The sequence below is a fragment of the Tupaia chinensis genome, unplaced genomic scaffold, assembly GCF_000334495.1.
Source record: "Tupaia chinensis unplaced genomic scaffold, TupChi_1.0 Scaffold147340_1, whole genome shotgun sequence".
Classification (NCBI taxonomy): Eukaryota; Metazoa; Chordata; class Mammalia; order Scandentia; family Tupaiidae; genus Tupaia; species Tupaia belangeri.
Genome location: NW_006207191.1, coordinates 397,108 through 420,991, shown reverse-complemented (window position 1 = coordinate 420,991; position 23,884 = coordinate 397,108). Strand labels below are relative to the sequence as shown.

The 23,884-nt window shown below is 39.7% G+C and overlaps 1 protein-coding gene across 2 annotated transcripts in view; it reads right to left on the bottom strand.

The window, feature by feature from the left end:
• Positions 1-1,782: 1,782 nt before the first annotated feature.
• GOSR1 (golgi SNAP receptor complex member 1) overlaps positions 1,783-23,884 on the bottom strand; it is a 56,488-nt gene continuing 34,386 nt past the window's right edge. For both annotated transcript variants that reach the window (XM_006169618.3, XM_006169619.3), the window contains exons 7-9: positions 19,640-19,669; positions 8,046-8,128; positions 1,783-3,209 (exon numbers count right to left, since the gene is read on the bottom strand). In XM_006169618.3, coding sequence (XP_006169680.1) covers positions 3,085-3,209; positions 8,046-8,128; positions 19,640-19,669 — 238 coding nt within the window. In that variant the 3' untranslated portion in view covers positions 1,783-3,084. The remainder of the gene's footprint in view (positions 3,210-8,045; positions 8,129-19,639; positions 19,670-23,884) is intronic.

Below are 23,884 nucleotides of genomic sequence, written 5' to 3'. Positions count from 1 at the left end.
TTTTTTTTTTTTTTTTTAAGAGATTTTTGCTATAGGGCACATGTGCTCACTGGAGAGACAGAGAGTCAGAAAGTGAAAAATCACTCTCCAGGGGGGATGGCCACACCATAATCCCTTCTCCTCCATTCTCCTTTTGGGATCTTGGGCACACACGCACATGCACCCACTGTGAGTTTTAAGCTGCTGAGTCCGGGACTCGAACCACGGTCAACTACATGGGAGCCCAGCGACATAACCATTACGCCATCTGCTGGTCCCATAAGGGCATTCTCTATAAATGTGAGTTTTGGGACAAAAGAGAGAAGAGTGGAGAAGAAAACCCCTTTTCTAACAATAGAAAAATAAAAGATAAGCAACACACTATGTTATAGGAAATTCTTCAGTATCAACGATAGTAATAAAAAGAATGTAGGGATTGCCGGAAAAGAAACAAACTGAATGAAGCATCCAGACACATGGGTCTGAACCTGAACATTAAACATTTTTACTCAGTTCATCAGTACACATCAAAACAAAAATCTCAGAAATACACCTTTTAGAATTTTCTGCCCTTTTTTTTGAAGCCATGGTTTTTTATATTTTTTAGTGAAATGGAAAGTTCTGAATAGTTACTAAAAAAAATCCAAAAAGGAAAGATTCATTACATAAGACAATGGCTTATATAAGAAGCAACATTTATTTGGGACCAGAAATAGAACATTCCTTTTGACCTTCCTGCTCTGACTAGCTTTAACAAGTAACTTAACTGTTGGCCCCTGGGTCTAGCAACTGGTCTGTAAGGAGGACAGCAGAAAAGGGAGAAAACCAAGATGGTTAAGGAATAAGGTAAATGGGATGAAACCGACGGAATTCCAATCAGCTATGATAGGATCCAAATCGAGGCTCTTCTTATACATGGCACAGCTCTTTTTCCTCGCCTGAGGATTCCTTTCAGCAGAGGAAGAACACGGTCCCAGCATCTCCATTTGGCCCTGGGTCACCTCACTATGGGCTACAGCACGGCGGGGAGGTTAGTCAGACCTATCTGACACCAACATCTACACTAAGCATCTTCAACTTCCTTGGAAGAACTTGGTTTATTTTCATAAAGAAAATCATCAACATAATTCTATTACTTCATACAAGCAGAACCGTAATGGGAAGGCTGGCAGCCATCGCGAGCACGCTTCGCCACAGAAAACTCCGCCAGCTTGTGTCCTCACTTCACTCACACGATCGGCTTTAAAGAATGCACCAAATAATTAGACCAGTAAAAAAGACTGGTAGTATAATTAAATAAATAACCTTATTTATGATACTTCAGATTTATAAATGCCAACTATATAGCAACCAAAGTCCCATAAATTCTAGCTGAGGTACAACCACTGATCAAGACCCTTTGAAAAATCAAAGATAATAAAGTGTCAGGGGAGAGAGGTTTTATTCTCCCAACAATTTAATAAACGAACTTACTTCCCTGATCCTGTAAGGTTCACATTGGGAAAAACAACTTTCCTTTAAAGGTATCCCCAGTCAATGAACTGATCAAGCAACCCATATTTAGAAAAATAAACTCCATACGTAAGAAAGCTTTATGAAACGCTCTTCATACCCAGAATGTAATAGAACTTTGACACCAGAATGAAAGACCTCTCAGTCTCTGTACCAAATGGGTGTTAGTTTACCCATTAGCCTGTATATCACGTTCAGCAGAACAAATGCATCTATACACCACGATGTAGTAAAGAACTACTTGCTTTTTTACCCTTTTATTCCCTGTGGCACAGTCTAAAGCCAATAATGTAAATTACAATGGCGAAGAGTAGGTTTCTTTCTTGGTAAAGAGTATAGATGCTGGAAGTCTTCAAACTACGTGGTAATTCAGTAAGATAAGTAATGAATTTACAGAAACTGGGAAATAATTAAACTTGAAAAGAATTCTGGTAGGTGGTTTAAAATTTTTTCATTATTTAGGGCTGGCAATGGAAGACAGGTAACTGAGACAGATTCTGCCTCATGTGCTTTCAACACTGCGACCATCCTGTCTGGAATGACATAACTGATTTGGAATGAACAGATTTTCATAGAATACAGACTTCCTGGTACATCAGCAGGAGTTCTTATACTTCTGCTCATAAGTTGTGGAACTTATGAATGGAACTATCTGGACAGCCCCCACTTTCCCGATGCTTTTTACGTGTTGCTGGTTGAATAGATATCACTGAAAACTGAGCTGTCCTCTCACACAGTGGTGTTAATCCTGACACGATGTGGAACAGTGGGGTTATTAGTTTGTGTTGATAGCACTGAGGTGTTTTTTTTTTTTTTTTTTTTTTTTTTTTGTGGTAGTAGTAAATATTAATCCAATGGGAGAAAGAAAAAAGTAAAAACAATGACTCCTTAAAAAAAAAAAAAAAGCCTGTCATTCTTGATGTTTTTCCAGCAATATAATTAACCCCAGCATACTCAGAATAAAAAATAAAGACAAAAGCTTTTCTGAAGAGTTCTCCATTTCAGACAACCTCAAACCTGCTTAAAAAGTCCTACCAGCAACTCAAAGCACTTGAGAAAAATGGAATTTTCCCTGAACATTTGTGTTAGGGGTACCGAGTAGAAACCTATACCACAGATTACCAAAAAATAACTTGTGATTTGTCATGAGTGTAAAATGAAAGGACAATAATTATTTTTATTTACAACTCAATCTGGTAGCTGAAAGAAAAGCAGTCTTTGGATATAGAAAACCCCAGTTTTCTGAAGAATCCAGCTATAAAATCGGGCTGGTCACCAGGCTTCAACACTACCAATGAAGCACAGGACGCTGTCTTTTATTTACCTCCGTGGGGGACTTAAGCAACTGAAGACCATTAAAAAACAAACAAAACCCCCCCTAAAAACAGAGAAATGTGTGTTAGAAAAGATAGTACAGAAGAATGGTAGCTTCAGCTTAATCTGACCATGTCCCAGAGTCCCATCACTATCGGTCTTGAACTCTTCCTGCTGGTCAGGCTAAGTATCAGGACAGTCAACTTCTCCCCCCCCTCCTCCTCATTCCAGATCAGGGCATGAAAGTGGTGGTTGTCAAGAGTCCCTGGAGATGTTTCATCAATGGAAAGCATACAGCAGCAACAGGATGGTGCAGATACCAATAACTCCTCCCAGGATGAGTGAGTCTCGCCGCTTTCTGAGGTTGATCCTCTGGATCAGGCTGTTCACAGCAGGAAAACGATCTTTGGGAAATCTTTATTAAGGTCATATGTGGAAGAAGCCTCTTTAGTTTAAAAAAAAAAAAATCACAAAAAATTACCAAAGTAGAGATTAGTGGAATTCAGAAACAATAAAGTAATGAGAAGAAACAGAAGAGAAGGAAATCACACTGAGGAAGTCTTAAGCAAACATACATGCCAAAACTGGCAATGGTCCTCACTGCTCAAGGTCCCAAACAAATTCAAGTCTCCCTCTCTTGTATAGTACACACATAAGGATGAAAAGAAACTCTGAATAGGCAGGGAGAAGGAAATAATGACGACAGCTCCACATACTGAAGGATTGCTGCCAGGGTGTCCGCCAGTGTGGTTGGGAATAAAAGAACTCTGCAGGCCAGGGAGGCATAGCTGACTACTACCACTTCCGTCCCCATATAATTTTCTCCTACTTCATTTTTCTCCTGTCTTTCTTTCTTCTTTACCACTTCTTTCAGAAGACTAAAGAGTTTTGCCTGAGGTTTTGAAGAAATACCTGATTCACTCCCTACAGGGTAATAACATCCTGTGGAACCAACCCTCACAATCTGTATAATCAGACAGTGGTGAACAATTAAAATTTGACATTTACTCTGCAGTGGTAGGTAGGATACAGTGGGAAAGGGAGTTAAATGGCTTTAACTGTTTTATTTGGGAGAATAAAAGAAGACAAGATCGGGACCAGCAGGTGGTATGATGATTAAGGTGTGGGACTCCCACATGGCCGACCTCACGGTTTGAGTCTCAGACCTGGCAGTTTGTTTTTTTACTTTCCCTTTCTATCTCTGGTTAAATTTAAAATAATAACAAATATAATCAAATAAATAATTCTTTAAAAACATGTTAAAAAAAGACAAGATAAAATTTTCAATTTTAGGGGTTTTCCAGAAGTCACAATTGTGCATTTTTTTTTAATAGACCACAGATTAGTTTATTTTTAACAGCCATCATGCCATGAATTCATAGGGAATAGGTTTCAGAAGCTCAGGCTCCTTTCCACTGGTTCTCACAGAGTGTGCTTCTCTGGGTGGAGCAGGCTGGTGCTTCAGCTGAAGCCAGGTTCCTTTCTCTTTGGCTTCCTTCTTTTTCCAGTCATTTTCCTTCCCATGTTTTAGGAAGCTATCTCTGCTCTTAGAATGCATAATACGCTGACTATGCACATTTATCCTCTTGGCAAGAATCTTGCCCTTAACTTGTTTACAGCAATGCCAACAGCACGCTGGGTGACAATGCAGACTCTTCCAGTTTTGCCATGGTAACATTTGTGGAGCATCCCTTTTTGAACAGTACCCGTACCCTTGATGTCTACAATAATCACCTTTCTTGTATATTCATACATACGTTGCCAAAGGAACCGCTCCATGTTTTCTAAAAGACCTAGAGAACATTTATTGGGTGCCTCTCCTCTTTCCTTTTGCATACGTCATTTTGGTTAATTACTGGAAGATGGCGGTTCTGGCCAAAAAATCTTTTTTTTTTTTTTTTAAAAGAATTTTTTTTTTTAATTTTTTTTATTGTATTTATTTATTTATTTATTTTTTGAGAGTTTTTTTGCTATAGGGCGCGTGCGCTCGCCAGACAAACAGAGAGAGACAGAGACAGAAAGCGAGAAATCACCCCCTAGGGGGAATGGTCACACCGCAATCCCTTCTCCTCCATTCTCCTCTTGGGATCTTGGGCACGCACGCACACGTGCCCGGTGTGAGTTTTAAGTCACTGGGTCCGGGATGCGAACCGCGGTCGACTACGTGGGAGTCCAGCGACATAGCCATTACGCTAACTGCTGGTTCCCTATTTTATTTATTTTGATTTGACCAGAGCGGGACAGAGTGAGTGAGTGAGTGAGAGCAAGAGCGAGAGAGAGAAAGTGAGAAAGCAAGCTGCCAGGTCCAGGACTCAAACCGCAGTTGGCCATGTGGGAATCCAGCACCCTTAACCACCATGCCATCTGCAGGTCCCCACAACTGTAATTAGTACTGCAAAATATCTTCACACTTGTTTGTTTGTATGTAGTAGATTAAAATGCCTATATTGCTTTGCATTACTGGCAATGATTTCTGACAACATACCTGCAGGTGTATCCTCTTTGTTAAGATAGGTACTATTTCAAACTCAGGAAAATCAATGATTAAAACCATGCAAGACAGTAGAGAGCTGGAATAATCCCCACTTCTTGCAATTACTCACTGCTTCCTGTAACAAAATGATTCCTGCTAGAGATTATATTTATGTGTGTACTTGAATATTCTATATATTATGTGATTAGAACCAAGTCTTCTTCTAATCATGAATTTCCCTCTATGTCCAGATTAGAGCTTTTTATGTTATAGGCATTAATGTGCTTTTTTGAATCATTTAATAATAAAAAAAAGTCAATCTGCAAAACCAATTTAAAAAATGTTCAATGGGGCAGGAGGGCAGCAGGTGGTGTGGAAGTTAAGGTGCTGGACTCCCACATGCATGGATGACCACGGTTTGTGTACCAGACCTGGTGGTTTACTTTCTCTCTTTCTTTCTGTTCAAATTAAAAAATAATAGTAATAATGATAAAGGAAATTAAATAATTCTTTGGGAAAAAAATACAACAGGAAGCATATATTAAAGAAATGGATAAAAACTTTTACAAGGAAAAACCTCATATAGAGAAGAAGCTTAATATTTTTCTTGCTTCATAAAAGGATAAACGAATCCATTAAGAGCGTGTAGGTTTTTGGCATCAGGAAACCTTAACTATAGTAGACATTTTTTGGCCCAGTTTACTTCTAAGGAACCATTTCTCTCCCTTTCTATAATAATCTGATAGTTCAGTCCGTTTAACATGGTAGGGCTGATGGGTGTACATACAAACTCAGGATCAGCCAGTGACTGGGTAAAGAATGGGCAGTAACTCAAGCTGTGCTTCTGTGACAGATGTTAGAAAAGACATCCTTTTTCCCATGGGAAGTTTTTTTTTTTTTTGAGAGATTTTTGCTATAGGGCGCGTGCGCTCGCCAGCCAGAAAGAGAGAGACAAAGAGACACAAAGCGAGAAATCACCCCCCAGGGGGGATGGTCACACCGCAATCCCTTCTCCTCCATTCTCCTCTCGGGATCTTGGGCACGCATGCACACGCCCGGCATGAGTTTTAAGCCACCGGGTCCGGGACACGAACCGCGGTTGACTACGTGGGAGTCCAGCGACATAGCCATTACGCTAACTGCTGGTTCCCTCCATGGGAAGTTTTGAGTTGGTATTTAGTCATCACTATCACCATAAAGAGAAAATCTGTCTGAGATGAGGAGGAAAGCCAAGATAAATGATGAGAAAGGGAGGGGATAGAGAAGAAAGGCAGTATTTGATAACAAAATCTAAGCCTCTTAATCTAGCCAGGCCTTAAACCAAATTCCATCCCTAAACTTCATAGTTCTAAAAACAAATTAATTCCCTCCTTTTCTCCCTTAAGTCAGTCTGAATTCAGTTTCTGTTACTACCTCTCTATGAAGTCCTGCTTAACTCTCATTTATTTTATTTTGTTTGATTGTTTTGAACATACCTTCTTTTGGAATAACTATAAAATTTCTGAGTGGTTATACCAGGCAATATGCGGGGCCCTGGATCCTGAAAACTCAGGGTCTACTGAGGAGAAGTTGCATACAGGATATAGAGAATAGGATAAGAAGAATGGTGGCAGAGTCTTACCAGAACCAGGAAAGGCTTCATTCAGTGTTTTAAATAACCAGCTATCCATGCTCTGCTTATAATTCAAAGTTTCAAAGGTTCTGCTCTATACAATCTCTTCTATTCACTACGCAGCCTTTGCTCTTGCTGGTAACCAAGTTCACAGCACGATTTCGCAGAAAAAGCAACAAGAACATACACTGTGAATCAAATTGCTATTTACTAGCTGTGGACCAGAAACAAGCCACTTCTCTGAGCCTAGTTCCTCATCAGCAAAAAAAAAAAATTTCTATATTCTCTCTATTTTGTGGTAATAATACTCCATAAACTGTATAGCCCTATGTAAGATAAAATTGGTTTTCAACATGGAGTTTTATATAATACTTAGGATGACAAGGCAAGAAAAAAATTCACAAAGATTGGAAAATATCAACAAATTTCAGGATATTCATCTCCTTAGGCAAATAGGTATCAACAAAGTCAAAGTGACCTTTGAAAAATTATATGTTCTTTCCTCCTTAGTAGCTGAGGAAGAAAGCTTTCTTTCTCTGAAAGACTTGTCTTCTCAACGAGTAAATAAAATGCTTCATAGTGGCAGGCTATCAGTTTCCATACTGGATTTTTGGAAAGTATTAGTAATGCTAATTTCAGTTGGGAAATTGAAAAATTAGAGGCCACCACAAACGAGAATCTGTCCTTGAATTCAGTGTGCGGGTAAAGGGTCACCATGCTCTATCAGTAATTACAACTCCTCTATTTATATGGCTGTCTCCTTTTCTGAGCATCAGCTACTGAATCTCTCTCCAAATTGGAAAAATAAAAGAGGACATATAATTTATGATGTTTAGGTAAGAATTATGTATACCACTTAGTTCTAACATGGATTTAAAATCTTTTAAAATATAAAATAACTTTGTCAACAATTTTAAAATGCACATTTATACATTTTCCCCCTAAATCTACTAGCATTAAACCACTGGTGTATAATCTTTGTAACACAGTACTAAGCAACATGAACTTTCACAAATGCACATTAAATAATGACTGGGGGGGGTCTACTGCTACTGGTGATGCAACCTGCAAAACAAACAGAACAAAACAAACCCACACACGTACTTTTCCCACCACACCCCCAAAACACAGATTCCAAACATTCAAAAAGGATACTGGCCAAAGTGTTCATTTTGCTATGAATTGACTTCAACATTCCTCTCTGTGAAGTCATATTTTCTTTTGTTGCCATAGCAATGCTGCAAAGGGGAAGAAGAGATGACATTAAATTGGTATTTAAGATTATCCTGCATGGATCCATCAGGCCCTTAAAAGTTACTAAAAAACTACAGTGAGCAACATCTTAAAAAGCACTGGGTTAAAAATGGGAAGAAAAATTACTTCCCAAGTCACCTTCCTGTTGTTCTCTTCCTGAATGACCCCACTTCTACTCTCTGATGTTTTTTGTGCAAGTCAGTAAAGCATTTCTCAAGTTTTCTTTAAAATAACAAATGAACTATGGCATTAACAGAAAATCATGTACTACAAAAGTTTCTTAAAATGGCTTTAAAAGGGGCTAGCCACAAAAATTGGTCAGGAAAACCTACTAAAAGGTAAGTAGGGAATTACTAAAATAAAAAATAGAACCCAAAGTGTAAAATATCACAAATATTGACATACAACTTAGCCTCCAATTAATGGAGAGATTTTGTTCCAAAATTCTCCTGGAGAACCAAGTAGGCAGATTTGGGGACATGCAAGCAACCTTATGCTAGGTTCACCAGCAAGCTAAAAGAGGTCACGGATTCATTAAACACAACCAAGAGAAAGGGTCAAAGTTACTCTTCGTAAACACAATTTCTTCTACTTTGATGTCCTGTTTATTTTCCCTTTTTTTATTTTGCGATAGGAGTGTCCACTCACTGAAGAGACAGAGAAAGAGAGGGAAAGTGAGAAATCACCCCCACTAGGGGAATGGCCACACTGCAATCTCTTCTTGATTAATCTCTCAGGTTCTTGGGCATACATGCACAAGTGCCTGGAATGATTTTCAACCCTCCAAGTCTGGGATTCAATCTATGGAGTTGGCTATGTAGGATCCAGATGCCTTAACATATCACCTGCTGGTCCCCTATTTTTTTCTGTTTTTAATTTGGGAGTGGGGAGAGAGGATAAAGAGACAGAGATAAGTGTTTTTGACATGTTTCTTACTGTGTTGTGACCCTTCTGCCCCAGCTTCCCAGTTGACTAGGATTACAGGCACATGCTTTACATGTTCAGGTTGTTATGGGAACCAAACCTGGGTCCACCATGAAACTTCAGCCTCCCAAGCGGGGGTGCTACTTGTATGCCACTATGGCTGGGCCAAATGTCCTATTTAAAATAATCTGAGTTTTGTTATCATTTCCAGGCTTATTTTCTATAATTATATCTCCCTGGACATTAGAATCCTAGAGGGCAGGATCAGTATCCCCCGCCCCTTTTTTTTTTTTGAGAAGTTTTTGCTATAGGGCGCGTGCCCGCGCCAGAAAGACAGAGAGATAGAAAGCGAGAAATCACCCCCCGAGGGGGATGGCCACGCTGCAATCCCTTCTCCTCCATTCTCCTCTCGGGATCTTGGGCATATACGCACATGTGCCTGGCATGAGTTTTAAGCCACCGGGTCCGGGACTCGAACCGCGTTGACTACATGGGAGTCCAGCAACATAACCATTATGCTAACTGCTGGTCCTGGTATACAGTTGTTTTTTAAAATTTCCTTTGAAAAAATTTGCTATTAGGGTGTGTATGCTTGCCAGAGAGAGAGAGGGAAAGAGAGAAAGCACTCCCTGGGTGGATGGCTACACTGTAATCTCCCCTCCTCTATTCCCCTCTTGGGATTCTAGGCACACATGAGAATGTGCCTGGCAAGTACCTCAAGCCACCAGGTCCTGGACCCAGACCACCAAGCTGGCCATGTGAGATCCAGCTGCCCCAACCACCACACCACCAGCTGGCCCTGGTATACATTTGGTATGTGACACACAGGGAAGGTGCTTTAATACTGACATTATAAAAAGCAACTGCAAACGAAATGATGTTGAACAATTCTGAAAATATCTGAAACATTAAGAAAAAAAGAAAAAAGATGGGCCAGCAGGTGGTGTGATGGTTAAGATGCTGGATTCCCACATGGCTGACTATGGTTCAAGCCTCAGACCTGGTGGCTTGATAGGCCTGAAAATCACTTTGGGCATATGTGTGTGAATACTCAAAATCCCAGGAGGAAAACAGGAGAAGGGATTGGGGTAAGGCTGTCTTCCTGGGGAGTAATTTCTCACTTTTCCTCTCACTGTCTCTCTCTGGTAAGTACACGTGCCCTATGTCAAAAATCTAAAAAAAGGGCAGCGGCAGAATAGAGAGAGATTCTGAGAAGATGGTGGTCAGAGCACAAATTTCTGACCTCATCTCAAATAGAGTCCTACTGTCCTCCACGGATAACACAAGTATAAAAGCTGACAGGCTGGGAAGGGTCTATGAGTCCCTACATTCCTTTGATATTTCCAGGGAAGAAAGTCAGGTAGAGACTGGGTTCTCTTAAGTGAAAAAAGAGCCACGGAACTGCTGGCGGGAAAGCCTAGATTTCTCTTCAAGTCTGGGAAAGAGCTAGGCTGCACTGCTTCTTGAGGAGTCCAGACAGTGAAGACAATGCAAGTGCATGTACAGGGGCTGCAGTGAGGGACAGAACTGTTCCCAGGAACTGAAACTTGAAAAAAGTTGCTACTCACAGTCAGAGCGGACTAAAGGCCAAGAGCTTGGTCTAGCAGCTGGTGTGATGCCTAGTCCCAAAGGAGAAACTGTTGGGCTCTCCGTTACCACCTGGTATGCCTCTGCTTCAGAGTCTCTAATAGCTTGACTTACCCAGAGCTGAGAGAACACAGTTCTAGACAAGTCAGCCTCAGAGAATAAATCCCAAGGTACCTTACTGAAGAGAAATGCTGCAGAGAGCACTACAAGCATATGACAGATGAATCAAAATTTCGATTTCAAAATTTGAGAAAGTAAAGTATGTAAAAAAGAAGAAATAGTGTATAAGGGAAATGTGAAAAGGTTATTGAGGCAATTACAAAAATATTTTTGCTAGAGGGCTTGTGTGCTCCCCAGAGAGACAAAGAGTGAGTGAGAAAGCAGTCCACAGAGGGATGGACACACCACAATTCCTTCTTCTTCGTTCTCTTCTCAGAATCTTGGGCATGTACACACATGTGCCTGTGTGGTTTTTAAGTCACTGGTCCAGGACTCAGATCACATGGTCAGCGATGTGGAACCCAGTTGCCTTAACTACTTTGCCACCAGCTGGGCCAAAAAGCAATTTTTTGAATAGTAAAGAACAACAAAAACATCAAACCAAACCAAACAAACCAACCTAGAAACAACACTTGAAAGGTACAATAGGTTGTGGTAGCCCCATACTACAAGATAGTGTTTGGTATAAAAACAGTGTGTTAATATGGTATTAAGTTGGAGGGATGTTTATGGCATATTGAGTGATTAAAGCACACAGAATGCGTAGAGTATGAATCCTCTTTTATTTTGAAAAACATCTTTGTATGTTTGTATGACAGAGAAGTATCAGAAAGATACACAACTGTCTCTCTGTTAATACAAGTTATTTAGGAGTAGGAATGGAGAGGCACTACCAGGAGATTAATTTTTCTTTATACATTTTAATACTATTTAAATAATTACAATAAAAAACATTGTATAAGGAGTCCCAGGCGCCTAAACTGCCATCTCTAACTCATTGCTCCCAGTCCAGTAGAAGACCTAGCTCAGAAGAGACCTAGAGACAGTGACGATTTCAAGTCCTCACTGAAACAATCACCCTGCTTGTCACACATCATGAGGCCTACCACCACAAGTCCCACCACCCATGCAAACAGAATAAGCTTCACTGCATTTAACTATTTTTTTTTAAATTTGCTATAGGGTATGTGCACTTGCCAGAGAGATAGAGAGGGGCAGGGGAAGGGGGAGAAAGCACCTCCAAGGGTGGATGGTCATGCCACAATCTCTTCTCCTCCATTCTCCACTCAGGATTTTGAGCACACGTGCACACGCACCCGGAATGTTTTCAGGTTGCCAGGTTTGAGATACAGACTGCTCAATGGGCCATGTGGGATCCAACTGCCTTAACCACCATGGCACTGGCTGGCCCTAATCACTAGATTTTGGAAGTGCTTTTTTTTTTTCCTTTCTCTCTTTTTTTTTTTTTTTTTTGTATTATTTTACTATAGGCTGCATGTACTCACTGGACACAGAGAGAGAGAAAAGTAAGAAATCACATCACAAGGAGGACAGTCACAGCGCAACCCCTTCTCATCTCCTCTCAGGATTTCGGGCATGCACACACACACCAACAGTGATTTTCAAGCCACTGGATCTGAGACTCAAACTGCAGAGTCAACCATGTGGGACCCAGTGCCTTAGCCACCATGTCATCTGTTGGGGTCTCCGAAGTGCTTTTTTTTTTTTTTAAGAATTATTTTATTTAACTTTATTTATTATTATTATCATGATTATTTTCCAGTTTGATCATTGAGAGACAGAAAGAGAGAGGAAGTGAGAAAGCAAGCCACCAGGTCCACGACTCGAACCATGATTGGCCATGTGGGAGCCCAGTACTTTTAACTACCGTGCCACTTGCCAACCCCTGGAAGTGCATTCTCAAACATGAACAAAGAGATAACAATTTTCAGATGTTTGAGGAGCACCTCTAACAGAAAAGGCAGAGATCCAAACAAACCAAATAGTAAATAGAAAATGGATTTGAGAAGACAGAAGCAATAAAAGTAGCTCCAGAAATTTAAAACAAAATAGTATTTAATGTTTTCAGGAAGCTAAAAGAAGAGAATTACATCCACAAAACTTACATGTATCAGTGTATATGTGTATCTGTCTCTTACAAAAGAGCTCATGTAAATTAAAAAGAACAGAAAAAAAAATTAGAGTAGAAATTGGGACCAGCAGATGCCGTAATGGTTACATTGCTGGACTCTCATGTAGTCTACCATGGTTTATTTCTTGGTCCTGGCTGTTTGAAACATGATGGGCACGTGTGCGCACATGCCCAAAATTCCAAGAGGAGAATGGAGGAGAAGGGATTGTGGCATGGCCATTCCCAGGGGGGGTGATTTCTCGCTTTCTGTCTCTCTGGTGAGCATGGGTTCCCTATGGTAAAAATCTCTCTTAAAAAAAAAAAAAAAAAGAAAGAAAGAAAGAAAGAAAAGAGAAGAGCAAAAATAAAAATGTAATACAAGAACCAAAAGAAGAATAAGTAAATCTCCCAGGCAGGAGAAAAAAAGATACATGGAAAATATAAGAAAGGTGAGAAATGATAAACACAGAAAGCCCAAATACAAAGCCTTTTTTTTTTTTTTTTTAATTGAAAGAAAGAACAGGGGCTGGCAGGTGGCGTGGTGGTTAAGGGCGCTGAACTCCCACATGGCCGACCACGGTTTGAATCCCGAACCTAGCAACTTGTTTCTCACTTTCCCTCTGTCTCTTTCACTCTATCCCTCTGTGATCAAATTCAAATATATAAAAACTTAACTCCTGTTCTTTCCCAGGAAACTATTAAAGAATGTGATTCAAGGAACCAGCAGTTCGCCTAATGGTTATGTCGCTGCACTCCCACGTAGTCAACCATGGTTCAAGTCCCAGACCCAGTGGCTTAAACTCACGCAGAGCGCATGTGCGTGTGTGTCCAAGATCCCGAGAGGAGAATGGAGGAGAAGGGATTGTGGCATGGCCATCCCCTCTTGGGGGGTGATTTCTCGCTTTCTGTCTCTCTGTACCTCTGGCTTTCTGGCAAGTGCACACATCCTATAGCAAAAACCTTTTAAAAAAAAAAAAGAATGTGGTTCAGAAGAATGAGGAAATAAACAAACTAAGAAAGTGGAAGAACTAAATCAAAGAAACAGGTGACCTAATAAAGGAGATTATTTTAGGATAATGGAGAAAGAACATGCCAGAACCAGAAGGATGTGGTGGGCCAACAGAATAACCAGTCAATATTAGAACAGGAGGGGGACAATTTCAACTGTAAAATACATTCAACCGTAGAGTCCCAAACCAAAAAGAGTATAAGAGAGTCAAACAACTTCCTCTGTATCATTTAGGTTTTATCCATAAGTTTTCAGCTTAACTCTCTATGACCGAATACGATACATCTAAAATGTGGTTGTTCTGAGAACAAATTTAGAAAGTATTTAAAAATACATATGATCGCTTTTCTGTGCTTGCACACATGGTGACCATCCCTAAAACCTGCCAGACTCTGTAAGAAGTGCAAGAAGCACCAACCTCACAGAGACACATTACCAAAAGGGCAAGGAGTCTCTGTGTGCTCCGGGAAGGCAGCGTTAAGACAGGAAGCAGAGTGGCTATGGTTGACAGACTAAGCTCACTTTCTGGAAAAAGGCAAAAACTACAAAGATCGTACTGAGGCTTGAATGTGCTGAGCCCAACTGCAGAACTAAGAGGTCGCTGGCTATTAAGAGATGCAAGCGTTTCGAACTGGGAGGAGATAAGAAGAGAAGTGGTCAAGTGATCTAGTCTAAGCTTCACCTTTTGTTTTATTATGAAGATAATAAAATCTTGAGGTGAATGTTCACTTTTTTTTTTTTTTGATCAGGGAATGAAGTAACGAATAAAATTTTCCTTGTGGGGAAAGTTCATTCATGGTTAAAAAAAATAGGTATGATCTTATATAAAGTAATAAAAGTTCGAACCTAAGCTGAGCAATGTGAGGTCAATCTTTGAAACATATATGCCTCTGCATTTCAAACTGGGGATATCACCATCTCCTGTGCACTCTGACTCAGTGAACAGATATTAAAAAGTAATTTCCGCAAAGCACTTTGTATTCCTTGGAGAATGGATCTTATCATCATACATTATGTTATTATCTTGTTGACTATGCATGATTTCCAGTACCACATAAAGTATATCCAGACAAACTTTCCCATCTCATTCCATCATTTGGAGTCCAGCTGAGTGAAATTCAGGCTGTTGTATTATTTCAAGGGTCAAATACTCAGAGGCAAAATATAAGCTCCAAATAATATATAATGCTTTTAAAATGATAAATCATTGATGTGCTTACTAGAACTTCAACTTTTTTTTGAGTGAGATTTTTGCTACAGGGTGTGTGCATTCACCAGAGACAGAGAGACAGAAAGCGAGAAATCAATCCCCAGAGGGGATGGCCATGCTGCAATTCCTTCTTCATTTTTCTCTTGGGATCTTGGGCACACAAGCACATGTGCCTGGCATGAGTTTATTTTTGAATAGAGGTTTTTGCTATAGGGCTCGTGCACTTGCCAGAAAGACACAGAGAGTTAGAGAGACAGAAAGTGAAAAATCACACATACCCCCCCAGGGGGGGATGGCCACACCTCAATCCCTTCTCCTCCATTCTCCTCTCAGGATCTTGGGCACTCATGCACACGTGCCTGAGGTGAGTTTAAGCCGCCAGGTCCAGGACTCAAACTGCAGTTGACTACGTGAGAGTCCAGTGACATAATCATTATGCTATATGCTGATCCCAAACTTCAACTTTCTTACCTGTTCTGAGAACTCAACTCAGTCACTTAATTTTTTAACAACAAGTAATATTAGCTATATATTTAATATATTTAAAGTTTAATACACTTATAAATTCTAATAATATTTAGTTCTTGGGACCAGCAGATGGCATGATGGTTACATCGCTGGAATCCCATGTAATTGAGTGCAGTCTGAGTCCTGAACCTGGAGACTTAAACACACACCAGGCACGTGTGCGTGCCCAAGATCCCAAAAAGAAAATGGAGGAGAAGGGATTGTGGTGTGGCCATCCCACTTGGGGGGTGATTTCTTGCTTCTTGTCTCTCAGTCTCTCTAGCGAGCACATGTGTCCTATAGCAAAACTCTTTCTCTAAAAAAAAAAAATAGTTCTTTTTAATAAACTGATACAGAGTTCACATTCATTTGTACACATATTTTTAAAATGTATCTCTGAAAGGGAGAGGTATGGTTTTACATATGTAATATAAAATATTATTTGACACGTAGCTTTTTTTTTTTTTAATTTGCCAAAGAACATGTACAATTGCCAGGTGGAGGGGGAAAGAGAAAAAATGAGAAAGTATCTCCTATGAGGAATAGTCACACTGAAATCCTTCCCCCATTTCTCCCTCCTTGTGGGAATTTGGGCACACACGCTTGCCTGGTGTGTTTCTCAAGCCACCGAGTCCGGGACTCAAACCACACAGCGGGCCATGTAAGATCTAATCACCTTAACCACCATGCCATGGTTGGCCCTAAATTTTATTTATTTATTTTAATTTGCCAGAGGGCACTCATGCTTACCAGAGAGACAAAGAGAGAGAAAGAGAAAGAGAAGTATGGATGGGCATCACCCAACGGGACATAGTCATGCCACAATCTATTCTCCTCCACTTCTCCACCCTGTCAAGATCTTGGGCACACATGCACATGTGCCTATCCTGTTTTTCAAGTCATCAGGTACAGGATTTGGGATCTGGCCATTTGGGTTCCAGTTCCCTTAATCATAGAGATAGTACAACACTTAATTTTTATGTTATCCATAATTAATTATAACTAGCATTATATTCAGTGAAATTTTACTTGTGATATCTATCATATTTTGAAAAAGGAGAATATTATAATTAAAAGATTTTCTGGGCCAGCCAGTGGCATGGTGGTTAAGACAGCTGGGTCCCACATGGCTCACTGTGGTTAGAATCCTGGACCTGGAGGCTTAAGAAAAACAGTGTGTATGTGTACATGTCAAAATCCCAGAAGGGAAAGATGGAGGAGAAGGAGTGGCCTGACTCCCATATGGTGTGTGTGAGGGTGCTTTATCAGTCAACCCTGTCTCTCTCCAGCAAATGTGTGCATTCTCTTGTGAAAACATTTTAAAATCTTCTAATAATATGTTTTTTAACTTGCAAAATACGAATAGTAGTGAGTCAATGGTCCTTGAATGTTTCTGTCCTATGAGATACCCCCAAATTTTTATACCAATATTACCAGCCCTTAAATAGGCCAGCTCTGAACTAAGAACTTCAAGCAAAATGTAACCAGAGCTCATGTGCTGATGAAAAGGAGTTACAAATGAGATAGTTCAGGCAATAGTGAGGCAATTCTGTGAAAACTCTGTTCGGATGAAAAATACAGTGCATGTAATTTAAACAAAAAGTCAAGATTGGGTAACAGCATATTATCACAAAAGACTATAATGTATTGGGTTGTTGGAAAAGTCATGACATATTTTTCTGTTTTTCTATGCAAAAAATGTGTCATGACTTTGCCGACGGCCTGATAGTAACATGATTATTAATGATGGGGACATATCGTAAGTCATTGAATAAAGTAAGAATCCATGAATCCAAATCATACAAATATTTATGAATATGAAAATAATTAGGAGTAAAGAGGTAATATGTCTATAGTGTATTTTCAAATAATTCAGAAAATTAACTGTGAAGAAGGAAATGTGGCAAATGTTAACATTTAAGCAACCTAAGGAGTATATGGAATTTCTTTGTACTACTGGGACTTTTCTGAAATGATAGCAAATAAACTTTAAAAAACGAAGGGAATAATTATCAATAATATGTCTGCTATTTACAGATTACCTAGCATCAACCAGGCATTGTAATAAGCAATTTCCTCACTTAATCTTTAATCTTTACCACAATCCTGCAGGGTAAGTATTATCATCAATCCCATGTTTTTGTTTGTTTGTTTGTTTTTGGAGAGCTTTTTGCTATAGGGCGCACGCACTCGCCAGAAAGACAAGAAAGACAGAAAGACAGAAAGCGAGAAATCACCCCCCCGGGGGGATGGCCACACCGCAATCCCTTCTCCATTCTCCTCTCAGGATCTTGGGCACGCATGCACATGCGCCCGGCGTGAGTTTTAAGCCACCAGGTCTGGGACTTGAATCATGGTTGACTACATGGGAGTCCAGTGACATAGCCATTACGCTAACTGCTGGTCCCATCAATCCCATGTTTTTAAACAGGTAAGGAAAGCAAGGCTCTAAGAAGTTAAAGTAACCTCATCCAAGAAAAGATCTAATAAGTAGCACAGCTAAGTTTCAAACCAAATCACACCTAAAAGTTTGATAGTTTCTACAATGTGGTCAATACCATAATGATTTAGACCGAGCTTTAGTTCCAGAGTTAGAAAGATTCAGATTTGTGGGTCTGAATCCTCAGTACCATCTATTAGTCATGAGACCATAAGCAAATCATATACATTAATTTATTTCTTGTTTTGAACATAGTGCTTAATGATTAGTGTCTATCTCATGAGCTATTGATATGAATAAAAAAATAATGCACACAAAGCACTTTTTTTTTTTTTTTAAGAGGTTTTTGCTATAGGGCACATGTGCTCGTCAGGAAGCCAGAGACAGAGACAGAAAGTGAGAAATAAACCCCAGGGGGTACGGCCAAGATGCAATCCCTTCTCCTCCATTCTCCTCTCGGGATCTTGGGCACGCACGCACACGCGCCCAGCGTGAGTTTAAGCCACTGGGTCTGGGACTTGAACCGCGGTTGACTACATGGGAGTCCAGCGACATAGCCATTACGCCAACTGCTGGTCCCACACAAAGCACTTTAACACAGGACTAAGAAAAGTAAGAATACAAATGTTGTTCCCGTATATTTCATTCTACCTTCCCTAAAAAACAATGCTCTATACATTGCTTCATTCTAAAGCATAGATATCATATTTAGTTAATTTACTTTTTTACTGTCATAAAATAGATAAACCTAGAAAATTAGGCAGTTCAAGTGAACAAATAAATATTCCTTTACTTAAGCAAGAAATTAGTGTAATGTTACTACAGGTATATTATCTGCAGTACATTTTCTATAGCTGCTACAACAGAAATGAAGTCTACATAAATTATATAAATAAAACATTTAGACCAGCCCTGGTAGTGTACACTGCTAAGATGCTGCGTGGATTCCCTGCCCAACTTGAAAGATGGATGCGTGGTATGCTTGTAGTCCCTGTTACTGGGAAGCTGGGACAAGAAGATAAGCTTACGGCTGACCTGGGTGAGACTGTCTAAGAGTTGGCCATGGTAGTGCAAGCCTGTGGTCCCAGCTATTTGGGAAACTGAGGCACTAAGACTCTTATCTTAAAGACTTTTTTTTTTTTTTTTTTTTTTTTTTTAATTTTCTATAGGGCATGTGTGTTTGCTGGCGAGAGAAAAGAGAAAAGGGAAAGTGAGAAAGCCCCCTCTCCCCCCCGGGAGGATGGCCACACCACAATGCCTTCTCCGTTATTATCCTCAGGATTTTGGGCATGCACATGCCCAGCATGTTTCTCAAGCTGCTGGGTCTGGGACTTGAACTGTGGAGTTGGCCATGTAAAATTCAGCTGCCTTAACCACTATGTCACCTTGCTGGCCCTAAGCTTGTTTTCTATTAAAAAGTGAGAATAAAAAGATCAAGATTGAAAATACTAAATATAAATTAATTGAAAAAATTAACCTAGGTTAAACAGCCCAATTCTATTGGTAGTAACTGGAATGTTTTGTGCTTCAAATGTCTCTGATAAGATTGAAAATATAATTACCAACTAGTGAAATTCTCATCTTTAGGGAGGATCAATTGACTTTAACTGTAGTTACAGAATTATCCTGATCTGTTCTTTAAACTGAGGTGCAAATACCAACACAGTAAACAAAAAATTATTCCTACCTTATTGTTTCTTCTATCAGACGATCTGAGCTGCAAATAAAAAAATTTAAATTCTGGAATTATTAAATGTACATCTAAAACTTTTATATAATTCTCCCACATTTATAAATAAACGTTTCAGTCATATATGTATACCAAATACTTAGATGTTTGAAAGCATATGGAGAAAATTCAGGGTTCTGAAATAAATTTAACTTACCCATATACATGTAATTTTCATCTTACTTTTGTTAGCTTAAGCCTATATTTTCCACAGACATACTAGATAATTAAAGTCAGAACAGTTTTAATGACAGCATAAAGAAGTGAAATTTCTTCTTTAATCTAGATAGCTCTAAGTTGTCACCACCATCTACTCAAAACTTAGGAATTACTACTGACTTGTTGAGACAGGATAGGCAAATATAGTTCTGATGCCTATAAGTAGTAATTATTTATACCTCACAAGTCCCTTCCTTTCTTGGAAGACTTTCCTTTCCTTTTTTCCTTTCCTTTCTCCTTTCTCCTTTCCCTTCCTTCCTTCCTTCCTTCCTTCCTTCCTTCCTTCCTTCCTTCCTTCCTTTCTTTCTTTCTACTAAACCCAATCAAAGCTTACTAAACTTTAGATTCAAGAATCTGAGGGACCAGCAGTTAGCGTAATGGCTATGTCGCTGAACTCCCATGTAGTCAACCTTGGTTCGAGTCTCGGACCCGGCGCGTGTGTGTGCGTGCTCAAGATCCCGAGAGGAGAATGGAGAAGGGACTACGCCGTGGTCATCCCCTCTGGGGGGTGATTTCTCACTTTTTATCTCTCTGTCTTTCTGGCAAGCACACGCACCCTATAGTAAAAACCTCTCAAAAAAAAAAAAAAAGAATCTGAATAAAATGCACCTTGGAACTATAAACTGCTCTGATGTCACACATGAGATAAAAAGAAACAAACAAAAGCACCATTTTAGGGAGAAATGTATAGGTAGGTAACTTTGGTAAAGGGGTAGGACAGCTTTATAGGAGGAAGTAAGAAGACAACCTTCCAGATATCTGTATCATTTGGCACCATGCAAGGTACACAGTAGGCACTCAATACCTGCATTTCTCCCTACTACTTCTTTTTTCTTTAGTTGACTGTGTATTCATGCACACAAAGGGGACGGGGGGAAGGCATTCTCACTGGGGTGCGGTCATTTGGCAATCTTCTCCTCCACTTCTCCAGTCCATCAGGATATGGGGTATGCATGCCCAAGTGACAGGTTTTTTTTTTTTTTCTTCTTCAAATTTTGCTATAGGGCATGTGCATTTGCCAGAAAGATGGGGAGAGAAAGTGAGAAAGCACCGTAACCCTCACTGGGGATGACCACACCACAATCCCTTCTCCTCCATCCGCCTCTCAGAACTTTAGGCATACAAACACATGTGCCTAGTATGTTTCTTCAAGTCACCAGGACTGGGACTCAAACCACGCAGTCGGCTATGTGGTATCCAGCTGTCACAACTGGCATGTTTTTCAAGTTGATCAGCCGTGTGCAATCTTGATCCCAATGCACTGAGCTTGACCACTACAATATGGGTCTGGCCCTTTTCAACTACTACTTTTCAAAGTAATTTTAAAGTTTAATCCACAAAGTAACAAATTGAGGCCATTATAAAGGAATGGACTAGGAAATCTAAGTTATACTACATAAATTAGGGAACAAAGACAAGTTTTTAAAATGTCATAAACAATGTCTATAAATCCTGTGATCAAGAATTTCAGAAATCACAAAGATGGTAGTTAAAAGTCAGAATATGTGGCTATTTAAATGCTGATTCTACCACTTATTAGTTATCTGACATAAGGCAAGTTTTTCTGTGCCTCAGATTTTTCCTCTGTAAACTGGCAATGATAATAAAATCTACTTGTTCTGAGAACTCAGAGAGTTTATTTAGGGGCTGGAAGTTGGCATGGTGGTTGAGGTGGCTGGACTCCCACATGGCTGACTGGTTCGAGTCCTGGACTTGGACTTGACAGCATACTTTCTCACTTTCCTCCTTCTGTCTCTCTCTGGTCAACTTCAAAAAAAAAAAAAAAAAAAAAAAAGATAATGAATAAAATTTTAAAAAAATTAATTTATATATATGTAGGGATTAGGTCAGTGCATGGCACAAAGAAGACACTATACATATGTATGTATACATAGTAAATATGCATACTATGTATATATACATATATAAACAATAGTTTATCAAGAATTACAGACTGATCCTAAATCTAAACATTTAGTTGATACAAATTTCCAGACAAAATGTCTATTCTGACGAAATCTATCAATTAAGTATGCATTTATTCTTTTAACACGTGTACGGAAGAGCCACTGATTGGTAGGGTGAGAAAGGGTTTCAAAGACAAGGCACTACACCACCTTAGATCTTACAGTAGAGACAGACAACATACATGCCAACAAGCATCTTGCAAAGTGGCCACAGGTCACAAAAGAGGGAGTGATTAGTGGCAGTTAATACCTCCTTGTTCAACACAATGGTTAGGCTGACTGTCCCATCAGGGTCAGCTAGCATGCTAAAGGGCATAAAAATAAGATATTACAAATTCAGGCAGCATAGTAAGAAAATAAATAATTCCACGGCCAAGCTCAACAAACTAGCACTGTGCCAACAGCCACGATGAAGATAAAAATCAATGAAATAAATAACTAAATTAAGTGGAAAAGAGGAGCTAATCTATTAACTTGCTAATTTTGTTGAGAATAATGATAGCAAATACTTTCAGAGGTTTTTTGGTTTTGTTTTGTTTTTCCTTCTAATTGCCAGAAGGTATTTGTATTGCGGGAGAGAGAGGGAGGAAGGGAGGGAAAGGGAAAAAGCACACCTCACTGGGGTGTGGTCATGCTGCAACCTCTTCTCTGTTTCTCCATCCTGTTGGGATTTTTGGCACATAAGCACATATGTCTGGTGTGTTTTTCAAGCTGCCAGGGCCAAGATCCGTACTGTGGTTGACCATTGGGACTGGCTCCTTCAACCACCTGGCCATGGGGCTGGCTCTTGGAAAGCTTATGAGGAGATCCTGCCCTTTATAAATGCCTTGTCTTAATTTCACCTTTACAACACCTCCTAGAAAGGAGGAGCTTGTCCAAGGGTCTTACAGTTATCAACAGAACTAGGATTCCAACTCAAGCAGGCAGTATGATCGTCTCCTGAGATTCTGGCAGCAGCATACAGTAGCAACCTGTGAGCCATATAGTCACAAGGGTGGGTCAATAACCAGTTCTCTTCAGTGTACCAATATTATTGCCAGTAATATTTTGGATACTGTGTTTTGTGTTTTCACATCCCATCATGTCTACATAATGCCCATTTTAACTTAGGTTATTTTTAATTTGCAATGGGCTTATTGGGATGTAACCCCATGGTAAATTGAGAGGCATCTGAAGTGTTTCATAATATCACAACTTAGTTTTCCTGCTTTCTAACAACTTAAAATAGGATTTAGTAAAATATAAAAAGAATTATACACCATGACTATGTAAGATTTATTCCAGGAATGCAAGTCTGGTTCACTTAAAAAATCAATGTAACTCACCATTAACAGGATTAAGAAAAACAAAATCGGGACCAGTAGTTGGTGTAATGGTTATGTCGCTGGACTCCCATGTGGTCGATTGCGGTTCGCGTCCTGGACCGGGTGGCTTAAACTCACACTGGGCGCATGTGTGTGCGTGCCCAGGACCCCAAGAAGAGAATGGAGAAGGGATTGTGGCGTGACCGTTCCCAAATGGGGGTGTTTCTTGCTTTCTGTCTCTCTGTTTCTCTCTGTCTTTCTGGCAAGCGCACGTGCCCTGTAGCAAAAACCTCTCAAGAAAAAAAAAATAAAAGAAAAACAAAATCATACAATCGTTATTGCTCAGTGTAAGAAAGCATCTAACAGAACTCAACACCCATTTGTGAGAAAAATTCTCAGAAAAATAGGAATGAAGGGGTACTTTTCCAACTTGATGAAGAGCACTGACAAAAAATTTACAGCTGACATTTTACTTCAAGGTGAAAAACTGAGCACTTGAACTCTAAGATCGGGAACAGAGCAAGGAAGCCAGTTCTCACCAATCTTATTTCACGTGATGCTGCAAGTTCTAGCCACTGCACTAAGGCAAGACAAAGAAATAAAAGATGTATAGATTGGAAAGGAAGAAATAAAACTGTTCTTATTTGCAAATGACAAGGCTAAATGAATCCCAAATAACCTACAAAATACTTCTAGAACTAAGAAGTGAGTTC